Source organism: Anoplophora glabripennis, unplaced genomic scaffold (assembly GCF_000390285.2).
Source record: "Anoplophora glabripennis isolate ALB-LARVAE unplaced genomic scaffold, Agla_2.0 scaffold398, whole genome shotgun sequence".
NCBI classification, from domain to species: Eukaryota; Metazoa; Arthropoda; class Insecta; order Coleoptera; family Cerambycidae; genus Anoplophora; species Anoplophora glabripennis.
In genome coordinates this window covers 241572-256584 of record NW_019416485.1, presented here as the reverse complement: position 1 = coordinate 256584, position 15013 = coordinate 241572, and the positions used below count along the sequence as shown (strand labels likewise).

Sequence of the window (15013 nt, the reverse complement as noted above, 5' to 3'; positions counted from 1 at the left end):
TACTTTTTTTTGTTGTTTGTGGATAAATACTTACGTACTTACTTTCTTTATGTAAATATGCCCTTTTGAACATATTTAAAAATATTTTTAAAATCTGCATTTTCTATAGATATAAGAAACTAATTGAAGTAAGACGCTGTGAACAAAAAAAGTTACATGAGAAGCAATTAGAATTGTGCAATATGCTCGGAAAAGAACCAAAGATTTTGATGGACAATCCTCTACCTTCTCCTGAAAAACTTGAAGAATTTCAGCAACACATTGAAAAGTTAGAAGCTGAAAAATATAATAGGCTGGAGAAATTTTGTACAGTAAAAGAAGAATTACTTGAAATTGTTAGTGAACTTAATGTGGAACCTTCTTCTCAATTTGAGAAGAAAGTCTTTTCATCGGATGATTCAGTATTTCTTGTTACCGACGAAAATATGAAACAACTCGATCTTCTTCATAAAAATTTGACAAGACAGCAAAAAAATGTCAAAGAAGAAATTGTCCATTTGCGCAACAAAATTGATGATTATTGGAATCTACTCGATATTGACTTGAAGGAGAGAGAAGATTTTCGGCAAAAACATATAGGTAATTCTCTTGACGTTTTACGGGCATTACAGAAGGAAATTAAACGTTGCGAGGAACTGAAGAAAGCTAATATAAAGGTATTCAATCCATTTTCTTGTCGTAGAATTTTTCTGTTATGGTTATTGTTCATTTTGTTGACTACTCTTATGATTTTGTAGGTATTTATTGATAAACTGCGTAATGAATTAAAACAGCTCTGGGAGAACTGTCACTGTAGTCATACTACAAGAATGCAGTTTGGATTTTTCAATTCAGACTGTTATAATGAAGATCTTTTGGAACTACATGAGGTGGAAATAACAAAATGGAAGAAGTATTATGAAGAAAATAAGTCAGTTTCTATTGCACTATGATTATTCTTATAATATAATCTATCTACATTTTAAGGGAACTGTTGGCACTGCTGGAAAAACATGCGGGTCTTTGGAATAAAATGGTGGGATTAGAAGAAAATGCCACAGGACCGAATCGATATAATAATAGAGGGGGTCAGTTGCTGAAGGAAGAAAAAGAAAGAAACAAATTGGCCAAACAGATCCCACAAATAGAAGAAATGCTTTACAATTTAGCGGATAAATATAAACAGCACCAGAACGTTTCTTTTACTACTGAAGGAATTTCCGTTCTTGATTATTTATCTAACTTACACGAACAAAGGGAAAATGTAAGTCAATAGTAATTTAACATTAATATTATTGAATTTTATATATACAGTGTGTTCCAATTTATAGCAGTACGAGCCATTAACTATTTAACATAATTTTTTTTTTTTTTTCGAAAACGTAAAGAATTTTTTAATGTAGATTAATAATATCACATTAAATATGTTTTTAAAATTATATAAAAAAATGTGTGTATAAAAAAGATATTTAATGTAATGCATGCCCTTGCCTGATCTAACCCATGCATACAAAAAACGGAAACAAATTTATTATACATTCTGACAAAAAAGTATCTGAATGTGTCAATAATACACAATATATTCAATTAATTATCAAAATTAATTTTGCCTCCTTCAAAATAGGCTCGACTTGAAGCAATACACTTTTCCAACGAACAACTCAGTCAAAACACTTTTTAAATGCATATTCTGGTATAGACTTCAACTCCTTCAGTGATTTTTTTTATGGCTTCTATCGACTCGAAACTTCTACGAAGTTGTAATTTGAGGTCGGGAAAGAGGAAAAAGACCACAGGGGCCATATCTGGCGAATACGGTGGCTGCTTGATGACATTCGCCTAGTTTTTGGTCCATAATTCATTCCCAATTATCACTTTGTGTGATGGTACATTATTGTGGTGCAAAATCCAAGAATTGTCTTTCTACAAATCCAGAAGGAATTTTTTGTACAATAGTAAAATAAAACAGTCAATAATATGACTGATTTTGAATCCACTTTGACATGTTTTTTTTTTTGTTTCGGGTCATTAGAAAAGCACCAATCTGAAGCTTCTTGGCTTTTTTGCATATCAAACTCTTAAACCATGTTTCGTGACCCGTTTGATGCTATACATGAATGTAGAATGCGAATTAACTCGTTCAAGCATGTCTTCAGCAACATATTTGCTATGCTCTTTTTGTAGAAAATTCAGCTTTTTTGGAATTAGCCCTGGTGTCAACTAATTCGTGAGATATGTTTATATGTATATACAGAGGGTGTCCCAGAATAACGTGTACAATGGAAGACCACAGATTCGTGGACTCAAAATAGACAGATCTAGACTAATTCACTTATATCTGAAATTGCTTCGTTTGTTGGCTAGATGGCCTCAAAATTGGTGAAAATTTTTTGAATTTTGTAAATAACTCGAATACATATTAATCGATTTTGATTATTTTTGGGGTGTGGACTTTTGCTTTCGATCTACACATTTTGGTGTTATACAGAGTGTTTTTTGAAACTTATAACTCCTACAAAATTGATGTTCATAACTTTTCTCCACATGTTACTTCATTTTTCGATATGGATACACACACATACGACAAATTAGGGTTAATAAATTTTATTGAGATAATTAGTAAAAACAAGCAAATACAATAAAAAATGCTGGAGGTAAAAGTAACAAAGTGCATGTTATTAAATTTAGTACAACTATAAAAACTGTTCAAAATGATTGCCGTTGTTTCTACAACAAAGTTAATTCAGGGAAGAAAGTTAAAAGACACCATTTTCAATTCCTGAGGGCAATTTTTTAAAACATTTATGGCGAGTAGGCACTGATTTTGGAGGTTGACAGTAATTTCAGTCTGATTTTTAAGTCATTGTGCCTGACAATTCTTAATGAGTGTTTACGACGATAAGATATTACCATCTGTTACTTCATTTTTCGATATGGATACACACATACAACGAATTAGTTATTTACAATGTGCCTAATTTTATTCAAATGATTAGAAAAAACAATCAAATACAACACATTGATAGCATTATTATTGGCCCTGTTATTCTACCCAATACCCAAATGTGGAATTTTATTTAGAATTTTTTCAAAACACTTTACCCGAGTTATTGAAAGTTTTGCTGTTATTACTCAGAGCTAACATGTGGTTTATGCATGATGGAGTATCTGAACTAAAGATTCCCTCGTTGATGGATCGATAAAAGGGATAATGCTCCTCTTAACTGGCCTGTACGTTCACCAGACTTAATACCTTGCGACTATTATCTTTGGGCACTCTGAAAACAACAGTGTATGCTTGAACATCTAACACTGAAGAAGAGTTGTGGAGGCATATCCTAATTGCCATAAATATTAAAAAAATTGCCCTCAGGAATTGCAAAGGGTGTCCTTTAACTTTCTTCTCTGAATTAACTTTGTTATAGAAACAACAGCGATCATTTTGAACAGTTTTTATAGTTGTACTAAATTTAATAACATACACTTTGTTACTTTTACCTCCAACATTTTTTATTGTATTTGACTGTTTTTACTAATTATCTCAATAAAATTAATTAACCCTAATTCGTCCTATGTGTGTGTATCCATATTGAAAAATGAAGTAACATGTGGTATATCTTATCGTAGTAAATACTCATTAAGAATTGGCAGGTACAATAACTTAAAGATCAAACTGAAATTACAGTCAACCTACAAAATCAGTGCCTACTAGCACTTTATCAAGTATTGTAATACAGGGTCGGAGAGTCCCCATGGTTCATCGGCCGTTACGTGAGAGCGATAAAGTAAGTAATAGAAATCCGTGCGATAGAGAAAGATGGCTATAATGAAGGCGTCTAATAGTCACCCCATTTTGTCCTTCCACAAATAAGAAGTGGATCTTATTAGCCTAATAACACAATTCTACACTATTCATTTTTAAATTTGTAAAAATTAAAAATATAACAATTTCTGGTATTAATTTCAGTAATATTTTTTTGTTATTAATCAATTTTTCCTTAATTACTATTTAAAAAAAGAAGGAAATTGGCATTTTTACACAATTTTCAGTTTTTATGAAATTATTTTTTTTAATTGAAAAAAATAACCCATTCCAAAGGTTGTGGAATATTGTCTGAAATTATTTATTTGTGTTTTTGTTTTTTCTTCATATATTTGGGTATTTTGTCACCTCTGAAGAATTTAATAATTAAAGAAATAATCCCTTGCGCCCAAAGGATCAGTCAAGGGTTATTTTTATAATAATAGTATTATATAGGCCAATCAAAAATCTCGTACTGAAAAAAGCAGATAGAGTGCAAAATATATATCACTGTATATTGTGCATCTCAGTCTTTGACATTTCAAGAGATTACATTTTTAATAATGAATTGAAATTTATAGAAAATATACTGGTAAAGATATTGAAAACAAAATAATTCTGTCGGACAACAAAAGGAATGTTAAAAGATAATTAAAACAGACTGTTAACATTTTGTCGAATGGTGAAAGATGTGTTCCAAATTACTCTGTGAATTTAAATTCTTGTTGACTACAAATATTAAAAGAAAAGAAATAAGTAATATGGGGGTTGCCTTCTATATTTCAGGAATAGACGATCCTGGTGCTGCCATCTGGCACCCGACGTCTAATAAAAAATATATTTAATCTTTATGTTTTTACTTGGTAAGAGCATGTACACGTATAAATCGGAACATCTGTATATTTTGGAAATATCTATTTGTAAAATCATTTGAATTTTATTATTTTCAGGCAAAAAAACAAAAACTGAGTGCACGAAAAATGCAACGAGAACAAACTTTAACTCCAGCAAAATCCGCTTTGAGTCTTTTTCCATCAACAAGTCATATGAACTTAAGATCTGGCACACCTCAATCTACGACAAAAAGAAAGCATGGTACTCCAATGACAAATGAAACAAAAAGACTTAAAGTTTTGAGCGAGAGAAAACCTCAAAAAGGCAACAGTAAGTATAAATAAAATTTATGGTTACTGTAATTTACCACATTTCATTGACTGGAAGTTGTTTTATTATGACTTGTCATTATAGACGGAGAGATTGGTGTCAAAATCTCCCGTGATCGGATTAATGGCCAATTTTGTTTTTAATGTGTTGGTCGTATGTTGTATAACAGGGTTTCAGAGTTTGCTGACACCCCTTGTGGGGCAGGGTTTGGGGGTGCGGGGGTAAATACAAAAATCACCCCGTGATCAGATTAATGTCAGCAACTCATAATATACAGGGTGATTCAGTTATAATGTCATTAATTTTAAGAGCAGATAGTGAAAAATAAGTATAATACGATGGCGTGATTAAAAAAAAATTAAATGCATATTTAAGCAGAAAAAAATATTTCCAAATCATTATTTAACCCCCTTTTCAGGCTGTTACTGACAGGCTGACGTCGTCGGTTATTTAGAATTTGAGCATGGCTACGATATGCACAACGCACCCTAGATGCAACATTGCCATATTTACATATTTTCGCTCATATAAAGACAATAAATAAACGGTTTGCTCACGTCAGCAAATAATAATTTAAAATGCCATAAATTATTTTTTATAATTATGCAATCAACACATTAAATTGTTATTGTTGCCCAGCAAGAACCTCGAGGAGGTCTGAGCATGCCTTGCCAAAAATCAGTTTTTATTAACATCATAATGTTAATTTTTTGCTGTAAGCAAATGTTCAAATACATTACCATTACCGTCTATGCACAAGTGTACACGTTAGATAGATGAGCGGCGGATGCGATGGAATAAACCAGGTTGTTACGTATTTCTTCAGCGGCATCTTCGATACGATTCCTCAACTGCTCTACATTCTCTACCTCGGTGTGATACACGACAGATTTCATATAACCCCATATACAAAAGTCTATAGAATTATGGGCCCTCATATCCCTGTCCACCGATTGGGACATTGATCGTCTAAAAATACACGGATATTGCGAGCAAAATGGGCCGGATCTCCGTCGTGCATATACCACATATCCCGTAGCATCTGAAGGGGAAGGTTTTCAAACAATTCTACTAAAAATTGAAAGTAACGTGGCCCATTCCGATGTTCAGGTAGAAAATGCGGCCCATTAAACGATCGCCATATACTTCTCCCCATAATACATCGACACCAAATCTCCTATGAAAGCTAAACCGACGAGTAGTGTGCGGTTTTTCATCTGACCAAATGTGACTATTATGGCTGCAAGGAAATTAGCTCTGTTTCACTTTAAATAAAATTTAATATTGAAGTTAACAAAACTCCAAGAGTTCAAGTAATTTAAATTTAATTTCACAACCATTTCAATTTCATTACAAAAATAATGACAAAAAACCAACACTCACTAGATAAATTATAAAGAGAGGGTGAAATGTATGTAGTATTTAAATACTGACTGTAAGTAATAGAAGATAAAAAAACAATCGGACGGAGACAAGTAAACAACTCAGTACGTGATTCCGACCTAGGTTAACCTGTATCTAGGTCAACCACGATCCTTTTTTACGGACCGTGTAGGTCAATGGCCCACTTTTTAATTTGCATGTGTACAAATAGTCCAGGAACCAGATAGAGTGCCGTGGCAAACAGAGTCACATAACTGCAAACAATGTAATGAATACGGATGATTGTTTTCCAATGTACGGTTATTACAATTTATCATTTTTAATATTAACGTTTTCACGTTTTATCATTTATTATGTTAAATAATACACATTTTTAGTATTTCAATTTATTATTCAATATGCAGTTGCGTATAACCAAAGTTTACATAATAAATGTAAACTTTAGTGTAAATCTAAACTTTGGTGTAACCTAGGTAGGCCCTTATTGTTTTTGAGAAAGCAATACTTATATTTTTTACCTGTTTAAAATGCCAGCACAAATAAAACAGCATTCATCCGTCCAGAGCCCTTTGTTAATAAAGTTCTGCTGCACTTAGGAACCAATTGCAAAATTCAAGACGATTGGGGAGATCAGCTGCTTCTAAAGCTTGAACTTTTTGAAAATGTGTTATGTTAACTCCTTTGCGGGAAAAATGCGGGAGATATGGAGGGTGGTAGATTTGAATAAACGCTTTAAATTGTTAACGGTTTTGTAACCGTGTGTAGTGTATTTTGTATATTTGGGTATTTAGTAGTGTGCCGACTTTTTTATTTGATAAAATACGGTGTGCCTACAAACAGGCAACTACCTCTGCTTTATGTATGTTCTTTTAACGAAAGTTTACTTTGAGAAGTCAGACTCGTTAAAACATTCTACACTAAGTTAATACAATTGTTAAAATTATTTATAATAAAATGTAGCATGCTCCTTTATTTACTTGAATACGTTTAACTGTAAATGTGAACCACACATTATGATGTGAACTTGGCAACGCTGTTCCTTTAGCTGAAAACTGTTCGTGACATTACGTTACATAATTTTCCGAGCATCCGGGCATCGGCCAGGGCCGCCCTCGTAGCGGGAGTTATGGGTCGATTTCCTTCATTTTTAAAAGTCGAGTAAAAATTTTTTTTTCCTATTTTCTGTCTTTATTAAGCCTTCCGAATACGTGGTTAAAATTAATGACATTATGACTGAGTCACCCTGTATATTCTAGACCTTCGGGGGAGTACGAAAATGAAAGTTGCTGACAGCGTAGTAGACCAGGCAATAAAGAACGATTTACCCCAAAATATCTATCATAATTATCCGGAAGTAACGAAAATGCATCGCGGGTGCATAAAGTGCATCTAGAAGTGCATCACATCCGAGAAACTTGCCAAAGTGCACGAAATACCGCAAAAATTGGTACTCAAGGGTTTTGGGGGGAGCAGAATTCGAATATGCATATATCCAGTCCACTCGACCCCCCGGGGGGCGACTTCCGGCCGCCTGGGGGGCGCGGGGCGCACGTGGATTCCAAGGTTCTCCGAATGACTGGAACTAGCATTTTTGCAATTTTTTAAATGATTATTCCGATTTTTGCAATAACAATATTTATTTTTTTGAATTGCAACTAACTATCTTTATCAAAATTTAATTACAAAACTTTTTTCCTTTTCCATTTTTGCCTAAAATGAATAGTTGCTAAGTTGTCGACGAGAAATCCAAGAAAAAAATTATTTTTTTTGCTATTTTTTATACTTTTTTGCAATAACAATTATACCCACTTTTTTTTTTTGCATAGAAAAATTATAATTTCTGATGTTATTTGGAAGCCGTTAAAGCAAAAATCTCCGATCGTATGCGTTTTATCCAACCCAAATCAGATACCGTCTGGACTATGCATACAGTTTGCGCGTACGGTAAGTGGTACATTTGACCTCGTTTTAAAAGCCCCTGCCCCAACTATAGACCAGGCAATAAAGAGAAAAATATCTAAATTTTCGCGGCTCGGTCCGATTTTAATGCGGTTTTTTGCATTTTCTTCAGAAAGACCGTCGGAAAAAAGTCCCACCTTTTTTATTATCCGAAAGTTCTCGAAATGATTGGGAAAATGTATCTCAGGGGTTTTCATGGGTGCTGATTCCGAATCTGACCCTGCCAAATGCATCTGATGACTATTTCTGATTATTTTGGGGAAGAGGAAGAGGAGGAAGATAATTTTGATTGGTTTTTATAGTTGTTTGATAAATGAGCCCGTGTGACAATTAATACAGAAGGAATGTGCATTGAATATATTTTAAGACAATATATATTTTAAAACAATAAATATACTTTTATACTTTAGAACCAGGGTGCAAAGATTTAAATCAACTTGATTTAAATCAAGATTTAAATCGTGTTTTAAATCAGTTGATTTTTTATTTTAATCATGGGAATAAATTTAAAAAAATCAACTTTTTTAAACGCTTTTATTAAATCGAAAAATAACTGTAAAAGTTACAAAACTATAAAATATGATTCATTCAACACAAACTTAATATCTATTCATCAATAAAATAATAAACTTTCTGTTTTAATATTTTAATATTTTTAATAACTCAAAAAATAAATGTAAAAGATTTAAAACTAATATATCATATAACACAAATATACCTAATAGTTATTCATCAAATAAAATATTACACTTGCTGTTGTAACGATTAAACAAAAACACCAATTTGCCTGCCTTCTCTACTCCCAGTCGATTCCTCAATTTAGAATGGACTAATCCAAACGAAGAAAAAATTCTTTCCACCGACCGCCGATGATGCCACAGCTCCCAGAAGTTGCCTAGTAATTTTGATAATCGCATCTCCATTGTTTCCAAATACATCCTTGTGAGATATCCACCATACGATTGGAAAATTTAATTTTGTTTCATTTTTTTTTTGCAGCGCTGTGGAAATGTTTGTTATTGTATAGGTGCGGCTAATTAGGCATTATTGACAGGAAATAAGACGTTAATTACTAGAAAATGCGATTTAAACAAAAAATCTGATCCAAGTAAAAAAAAATCTGATTTAAATAAAAAAAATCGGGTTTTTTGATTTTTAAAAAAAAATCATGATTGTTTTGCACCGTGTTTAGAACAATAAAAATACTTTATACTTTAGAACAATAAATATATTTAATAAAATTATCAGGCTTATCCTTTCTTTTTCCAACCGAACTTTTTAGATTGAGTTTCGTCCCATGATTTTCCATTAATTTATCATTCATCCTTCCCCAAAATAATAAGAAATAGTCATCGGACGCATTTGGCAGGGTCAGATTCGGAATCAGCACCGGCAAAAACCCCCGAGATCCATTTTTCCAGTCATTTCGGGAACTTTAGATTTCATACCAAAAAACCTCATTAAAATCGGACCGGGCCGCGAAAATTTAGATATTTTTCTCTTTATTGCCTGGTCTATAGTTGGGGCAGGGACTTTTAAAACGAGGTCAAATGTAGTACTTACCGTGCGCGCAAACTGTATGCGTAGTCCAGACGGTATCTGATTTGGGTTGAGTAAAACGCATATGATCGGAGATTTTCGCTTTAACGGCTTCCAAATAACATCAGAAATTATAATTTTTCTATGCAAATAAAAAAAAACGTGAGTATAATTGTTATTGCAAAAAAGTATAAAAAATAGCAAAAAAATTCATTTTTTTCTTGGATTTCTCGTCGACAACTTAGCAACTATTCATTTTAGGCAAAAATGGAAAAGGAAAAAAAGTTTTGTAATTAAATTTTGATAAAGATAGAGTTAGTTGCAATTCAAAAAAATAAATATTGTTATTGCAAAAATCGGAATAATCATTTAAAAAATTGCAAAAATGCTAGTTTATTTGTCAATTTTTTCAGACACTTGAATAATACCTAGAATCTTCATACTTTTCCCAATTAAACTTCTTACAGCATAGAATCATCACATCAAATTTCGGTTCGATAGTTTTTACATAATAATTGTTTAAAATTTTTTTTTTTAATTAAAAAATTTTCAAAATCAAGTTTCTAAAAATCTAAAGCCTTTGAATACGTACTTGAAAATTTCACCACAAAAAGTAGAGCTCTCAAGCTTTAAAATTATTTTTGAAAAATTCAAGTAGGACGATTAGGTAAGCCGTGGTGATTGTTTAAACATTTTCGCAATTTTCACGTTTATAAACGATTGCATTTCTTAATTTAATGTTTTTTTCAATTTTTTTTTAATTTTAAAATATGGTTTGAAAGTACTCGGAAAGACGAGTATTTAAAAAAAAACCTGATGATCTGCCCTTTATTTTTGGAGTTATAGCCCGTTAAAGTTAACCCATATTTACAGCAAAACTATAAGGATATAAGGGCTGTTTTTTTAACTAATAGGTTTGTCATTTTGAGTACTTTCCAGATATAAATATTCGTCTTTCCGAGTAGCTTCAAACCATATTTTAAAATAAAAAAAATTGAAAAAAACGTTAAATTATTGCAATTGTTTATAAGCGTGAAAATTGCGAAAATGATTAAACAATCACCACGGCTCGCCTAATCGTCCGATATGAATTTTTCAAAAACCATTTTAAAGCTTGAGGACTCTTCTTTCTGTGATGAAATTTTCAAGTATTCAAAGGCTTTAGATTTTTAGAAATTTGTTTTTGAAAATTTTTTAATTTGAAAAAAAAATTTAAACAATTAGGTATTATGTAAAAACTATTGAACCGAACTGGATGAAATTTGGTGTGATAATTCTATGCAGTAAGAAGTTTAATTGGGAAAAGTATGAAGATCCTAGATATTATTCAAGTGTCTGAAAAAAATTGACAAATAAACTAGCTTTTTTGTAATTTTTAAATGATTTTTACGATTTTTGCAATAACAATAATTATTTTTTTGAACTGCAACTAACTCTATCTTCCTTTTTTGCCTAAAATGAATAGTTGCTAAGTTGTCGACAAGAAATCCAAGAAAAAAATGATTTTTTTTGCAATAACAATTAAACCCACGTGTTTTTTTATTTGCATAGAAAAATTATCATTCCTGATGTTATTTGGAAGCCATTAAAGCAAAAATCTACGATCATATGCGTTTTACCCAACCCGAAACAGATACCGTCTGGACTACGCATACAGTTTGCGCGCTCGGTAAGTGGTATATTTGACCCCGTTTTAAACGCCCCTGCCCCAACTAGGCTGTCAGCAACTTTTATTTTCGTACTTCCCCAAAGGTCTAGAATATATATTATGAGTTGCTGACATCCATCTGATCACGGGGCGATTTTCGTATTTACCCCCGCACCCCCAACCCCTGCCCCACAAGGGGTATCAGCAAACTCTGAAACCCTGTTATACAACATACGACCAACACATTAAAAACAAAATTGGCCATTAATCCGATCATGGGGGATTTTGAAACCAATCTCTTAGACTATTAGCACCACAAAATATTTTTTAAGTGATTTATTCATCTGTAAATGATAGGTAAAAGAACATTTTAAAAATATACAATACTTTTATTTATATGATATCACATAACAATACAGACTTTAAAGCTTTGTAATGATTACATTAAACATTGTAAGTACAAACACCACTGGATTAAAACACTGCTATATTTTTCATATCATTTTATACAGGTATGCAAACCATTAACATGGTATGTAAGAAACAAATGATACTCAAACATTTCTTTTGAAATAAATCTTAAATAGGCATATATTTAGAAACATTAAAATATTTTTTTTTTTTAGGAATCAATTGTTTGAAAAATATCATTAATATCTTTCCTAAAGTCTAATGACACCATGTTATTCTATAGGCCATGATGCCTATTGCAATTTTATTTAAATTAAATTATTCATGTAAAAATACATTTTTTTTTTCAATGTTAATTTCGGAAAATAGAAGTTGATAAAATAAATGATAACAGAAACTGGTACATGAAATTTAAAAAATAAGAGGTCTTTAAAGAAATTGCGCATTTTGAAGGATGTAGAAAGACGAATTATACAGGGTGATCCATTAACAGTATGAAGCGATTGTATATAGGAAACTAGACATGCAACAATTATGGGGTAAAAAATCTATTAACAAATAAGGCCAAAAGAAATTAATATAAAATATTTTGAGAGATGGAAAATTCCCGGGAATTTATTTTTAGGGAATATTCCCTGTGAATCTTCCCGGGAATATTTCCAACTTGGGAATTTTTAGGGATTTTTTTATTAAAAGCCATTTTTAAACAAAAATAATATTTCCAATAAACATGTTATGTCTAATAACAAAAAAATAAATTCTGATTTCTCAAACAAAAAAATGGAAGTGGAAATAAACGAAAACAAAAAAAAAACAGAAGGGACCTACCTCAGAACCCCTTTACTTAATCTAACCTAACCTAATATAAATTCCCGCAAACTGGGAATTTATTAACACAGGAAAATTCCCATTTCTGAATTTTTCCAAAATGGGAATATTCCCTACGGCCATCACTAGGCGCAACTGCTATAGTGTTAAAGAAAGTTGTGGTTTTTTCGAAATTTTGCTTAGTTGAAAATGCACTTTTTAGATACACTGTTAAACCCTTCATAAGTTTCGTTTGAACTTTTTTTTTTGTTATTAGCATAGCAACGCCAGTATAAAGGACTTGAAATTTTAAAATTTCTTTAAACTTCGAAATGCCTTAATCGATTTCAATAAACGACGGCGCATTTTAAAGAACTATTAATAAAATTTATATTTTCCTGTGCAACGGTAGACGACGCTAATTAGAAAAGTTTTGTCATTGTCCCGTTTACTAAAAAAATTAAATGCAACGATATAGGTTTTTTTTCATAAAAAAAAAAAAAATTGATAGACCATTTATTAAGGAAAACAAATACACAAACCGATGGTCGATATCTTCTTTCTTTTTCAAGTTATTGCTAAAATATTGAAGTTGTGCTAGAACATCCTCCTTTATTGAGTTCTCTAAATAACATTGACATAGTCCAAGCCAAAATTAAATTATAAAACTATACCAAAAAAGTACTTGCTGTATTTTGAAATTTTTTTGATAACTGCAATGTTTCATTTTTTCATTAATTCCAAATACCTGAGTATTTATAAAGATTATATAACGAGGCAGGCTATGTCCTATGAAAATAGACAAATGAAAAATTATGTCAAACGATATGTGATAGCTCTTTCTTCGTACAAAATTAGTGCCATTTGTGTGAGAAAAGTACTTGTGTTCCCAGATCTCTAACTAATTCCGTAACACTTATTATTTGGGGATTTACATGGATACAAGCCAATATATTAATAATATTATCTTTCGTTCTTGCACGGCGATGTCTTCCACATTCGTAAAAGGCATATTCCTTGTTCACAAGTACTTTTCCGACACAAACAACACTAATTTTGCACGTTGTAAGAGCTGTCACATTTTGTTTGGCATAATTTTTCAATTGTCTAATGTCATAAGACATAGCCTACCTTATGGAAACAATAATCTTTATAAAATACTCAGATATGGAATTAATAAAAAAAAAATTAAAAATTGTACCTACATATTAAAAAAATTTCAAAATAAAGCAAATATTTTTTTAAAGACCAAGGAAGCTTTCAGAATTTAATTTTGGCTTGGATCATGTCAACATTATTTAGAGAACTAAATAAAAGAGGATGTTCTAGCACAACTTCACTATTGTAGCTATAGCTTGAAAAAAATAAAGCTATCGACCCCCGGTTTGTGTATTTGTTTTCCTTAATGAATGGTCTATCAAGCCATGAAAAAAAAAACTATATCGTATTTAATTTTTTTAGTAAACGGAGACAATTACAAAACTTTTCTAAATAGTATCGTCTACCGTTGCGCAGGAAAATAATATTTTTATTCCCATATCATAAATATAAATTTTATTAATAGTTCTTTAAAATGAGCTATCGTTTATTGAAATCGATTAAGGCATTTAGAAGTTAAGACAATTTAAAACTTTCAAGATGGCGTCGTCCTTCATACTGGCGTTGCTATGGTAATAACAAAAAAAAAAAGTTCAAACAAAACTTGTGAAGGGTTTAACAATGAAACTAAAGTGTTTTCAACTTAGGTTATATAAGCGAAGTTCCGGAAAAATAACAATTTTCTGTAATACTATAGTAGTTGCGCCCCCTAGTGGAGAATCAATTTCTTTTGTCCGTATTTGTTAATAGATTTTTTACCCCATAATTGCAGCATGCCTAGTTTCCTATGTACAGCCACTCCGTACCATTATTGAATCACCCTGTATATTAGATTTTGCATAAGAAATGCTTTAAAAAAATTTGTATAATAAAAATAAACAAAAAATTGTGGCATTTGGACAATTTTTAGAGAGTTAGTGTTTCCAAATATATGCATTTTTAAGATCTACAATGAAAATCAAAAATGTTTTTATTTATGTTTATGTTTATTGAGCCTACATATGAAGGCATCCAACATATTTGATAAATTATTTAACTTTTTAAGTATACATTTTCATTAGCTAACTGAATAGTGAAAGAAATTTATTTATTTATAAATCATAGGATCGTACCTACAGTTCATTTCTCAATAGTGTCGAACACTTGTAAAATAAGTAGATATGGGAAAATTGCAATTTATTTTTGCCAGAAAATTTTTATTGAACATTTGTGGAAACTCCAAA

General features: G+C 31.3%; 1 protein-coding gene across 2 annotated transcripts in view; it reads left to right on the top strand.

Moving 5' to 3' along the window:
* The window catches only part of LOC108909209 (protein regulator of cytokinesis 1-like), a 35280-nt gene that overhangs the window by 1744 nt on the left and 18523 nt on the right, over nucleotides 1-15013 (top strand). For both annotated transcript variants that reach the window (XM_018713467.1, XM_018713468.1), the window contains exons 3-6: nucleotides 110-656; nucleotides 738-910; nucleotides 967-1243; nucleotides 4732-4945. In XM_018713467.1, coding sequence (XP_018568983.1) covers nucleotides 110-656; nucleotides 738-910; nucleotides 967-1243; nucleotides 4732-4945 — 1211 coding nt within the window. The remainder of the gene's footprint in view (nucleotides 1-109; nucleotides 657-737; nucleotides 911-966; nucleotides 1244-4731; nucleotides 4946-15013) is intronic.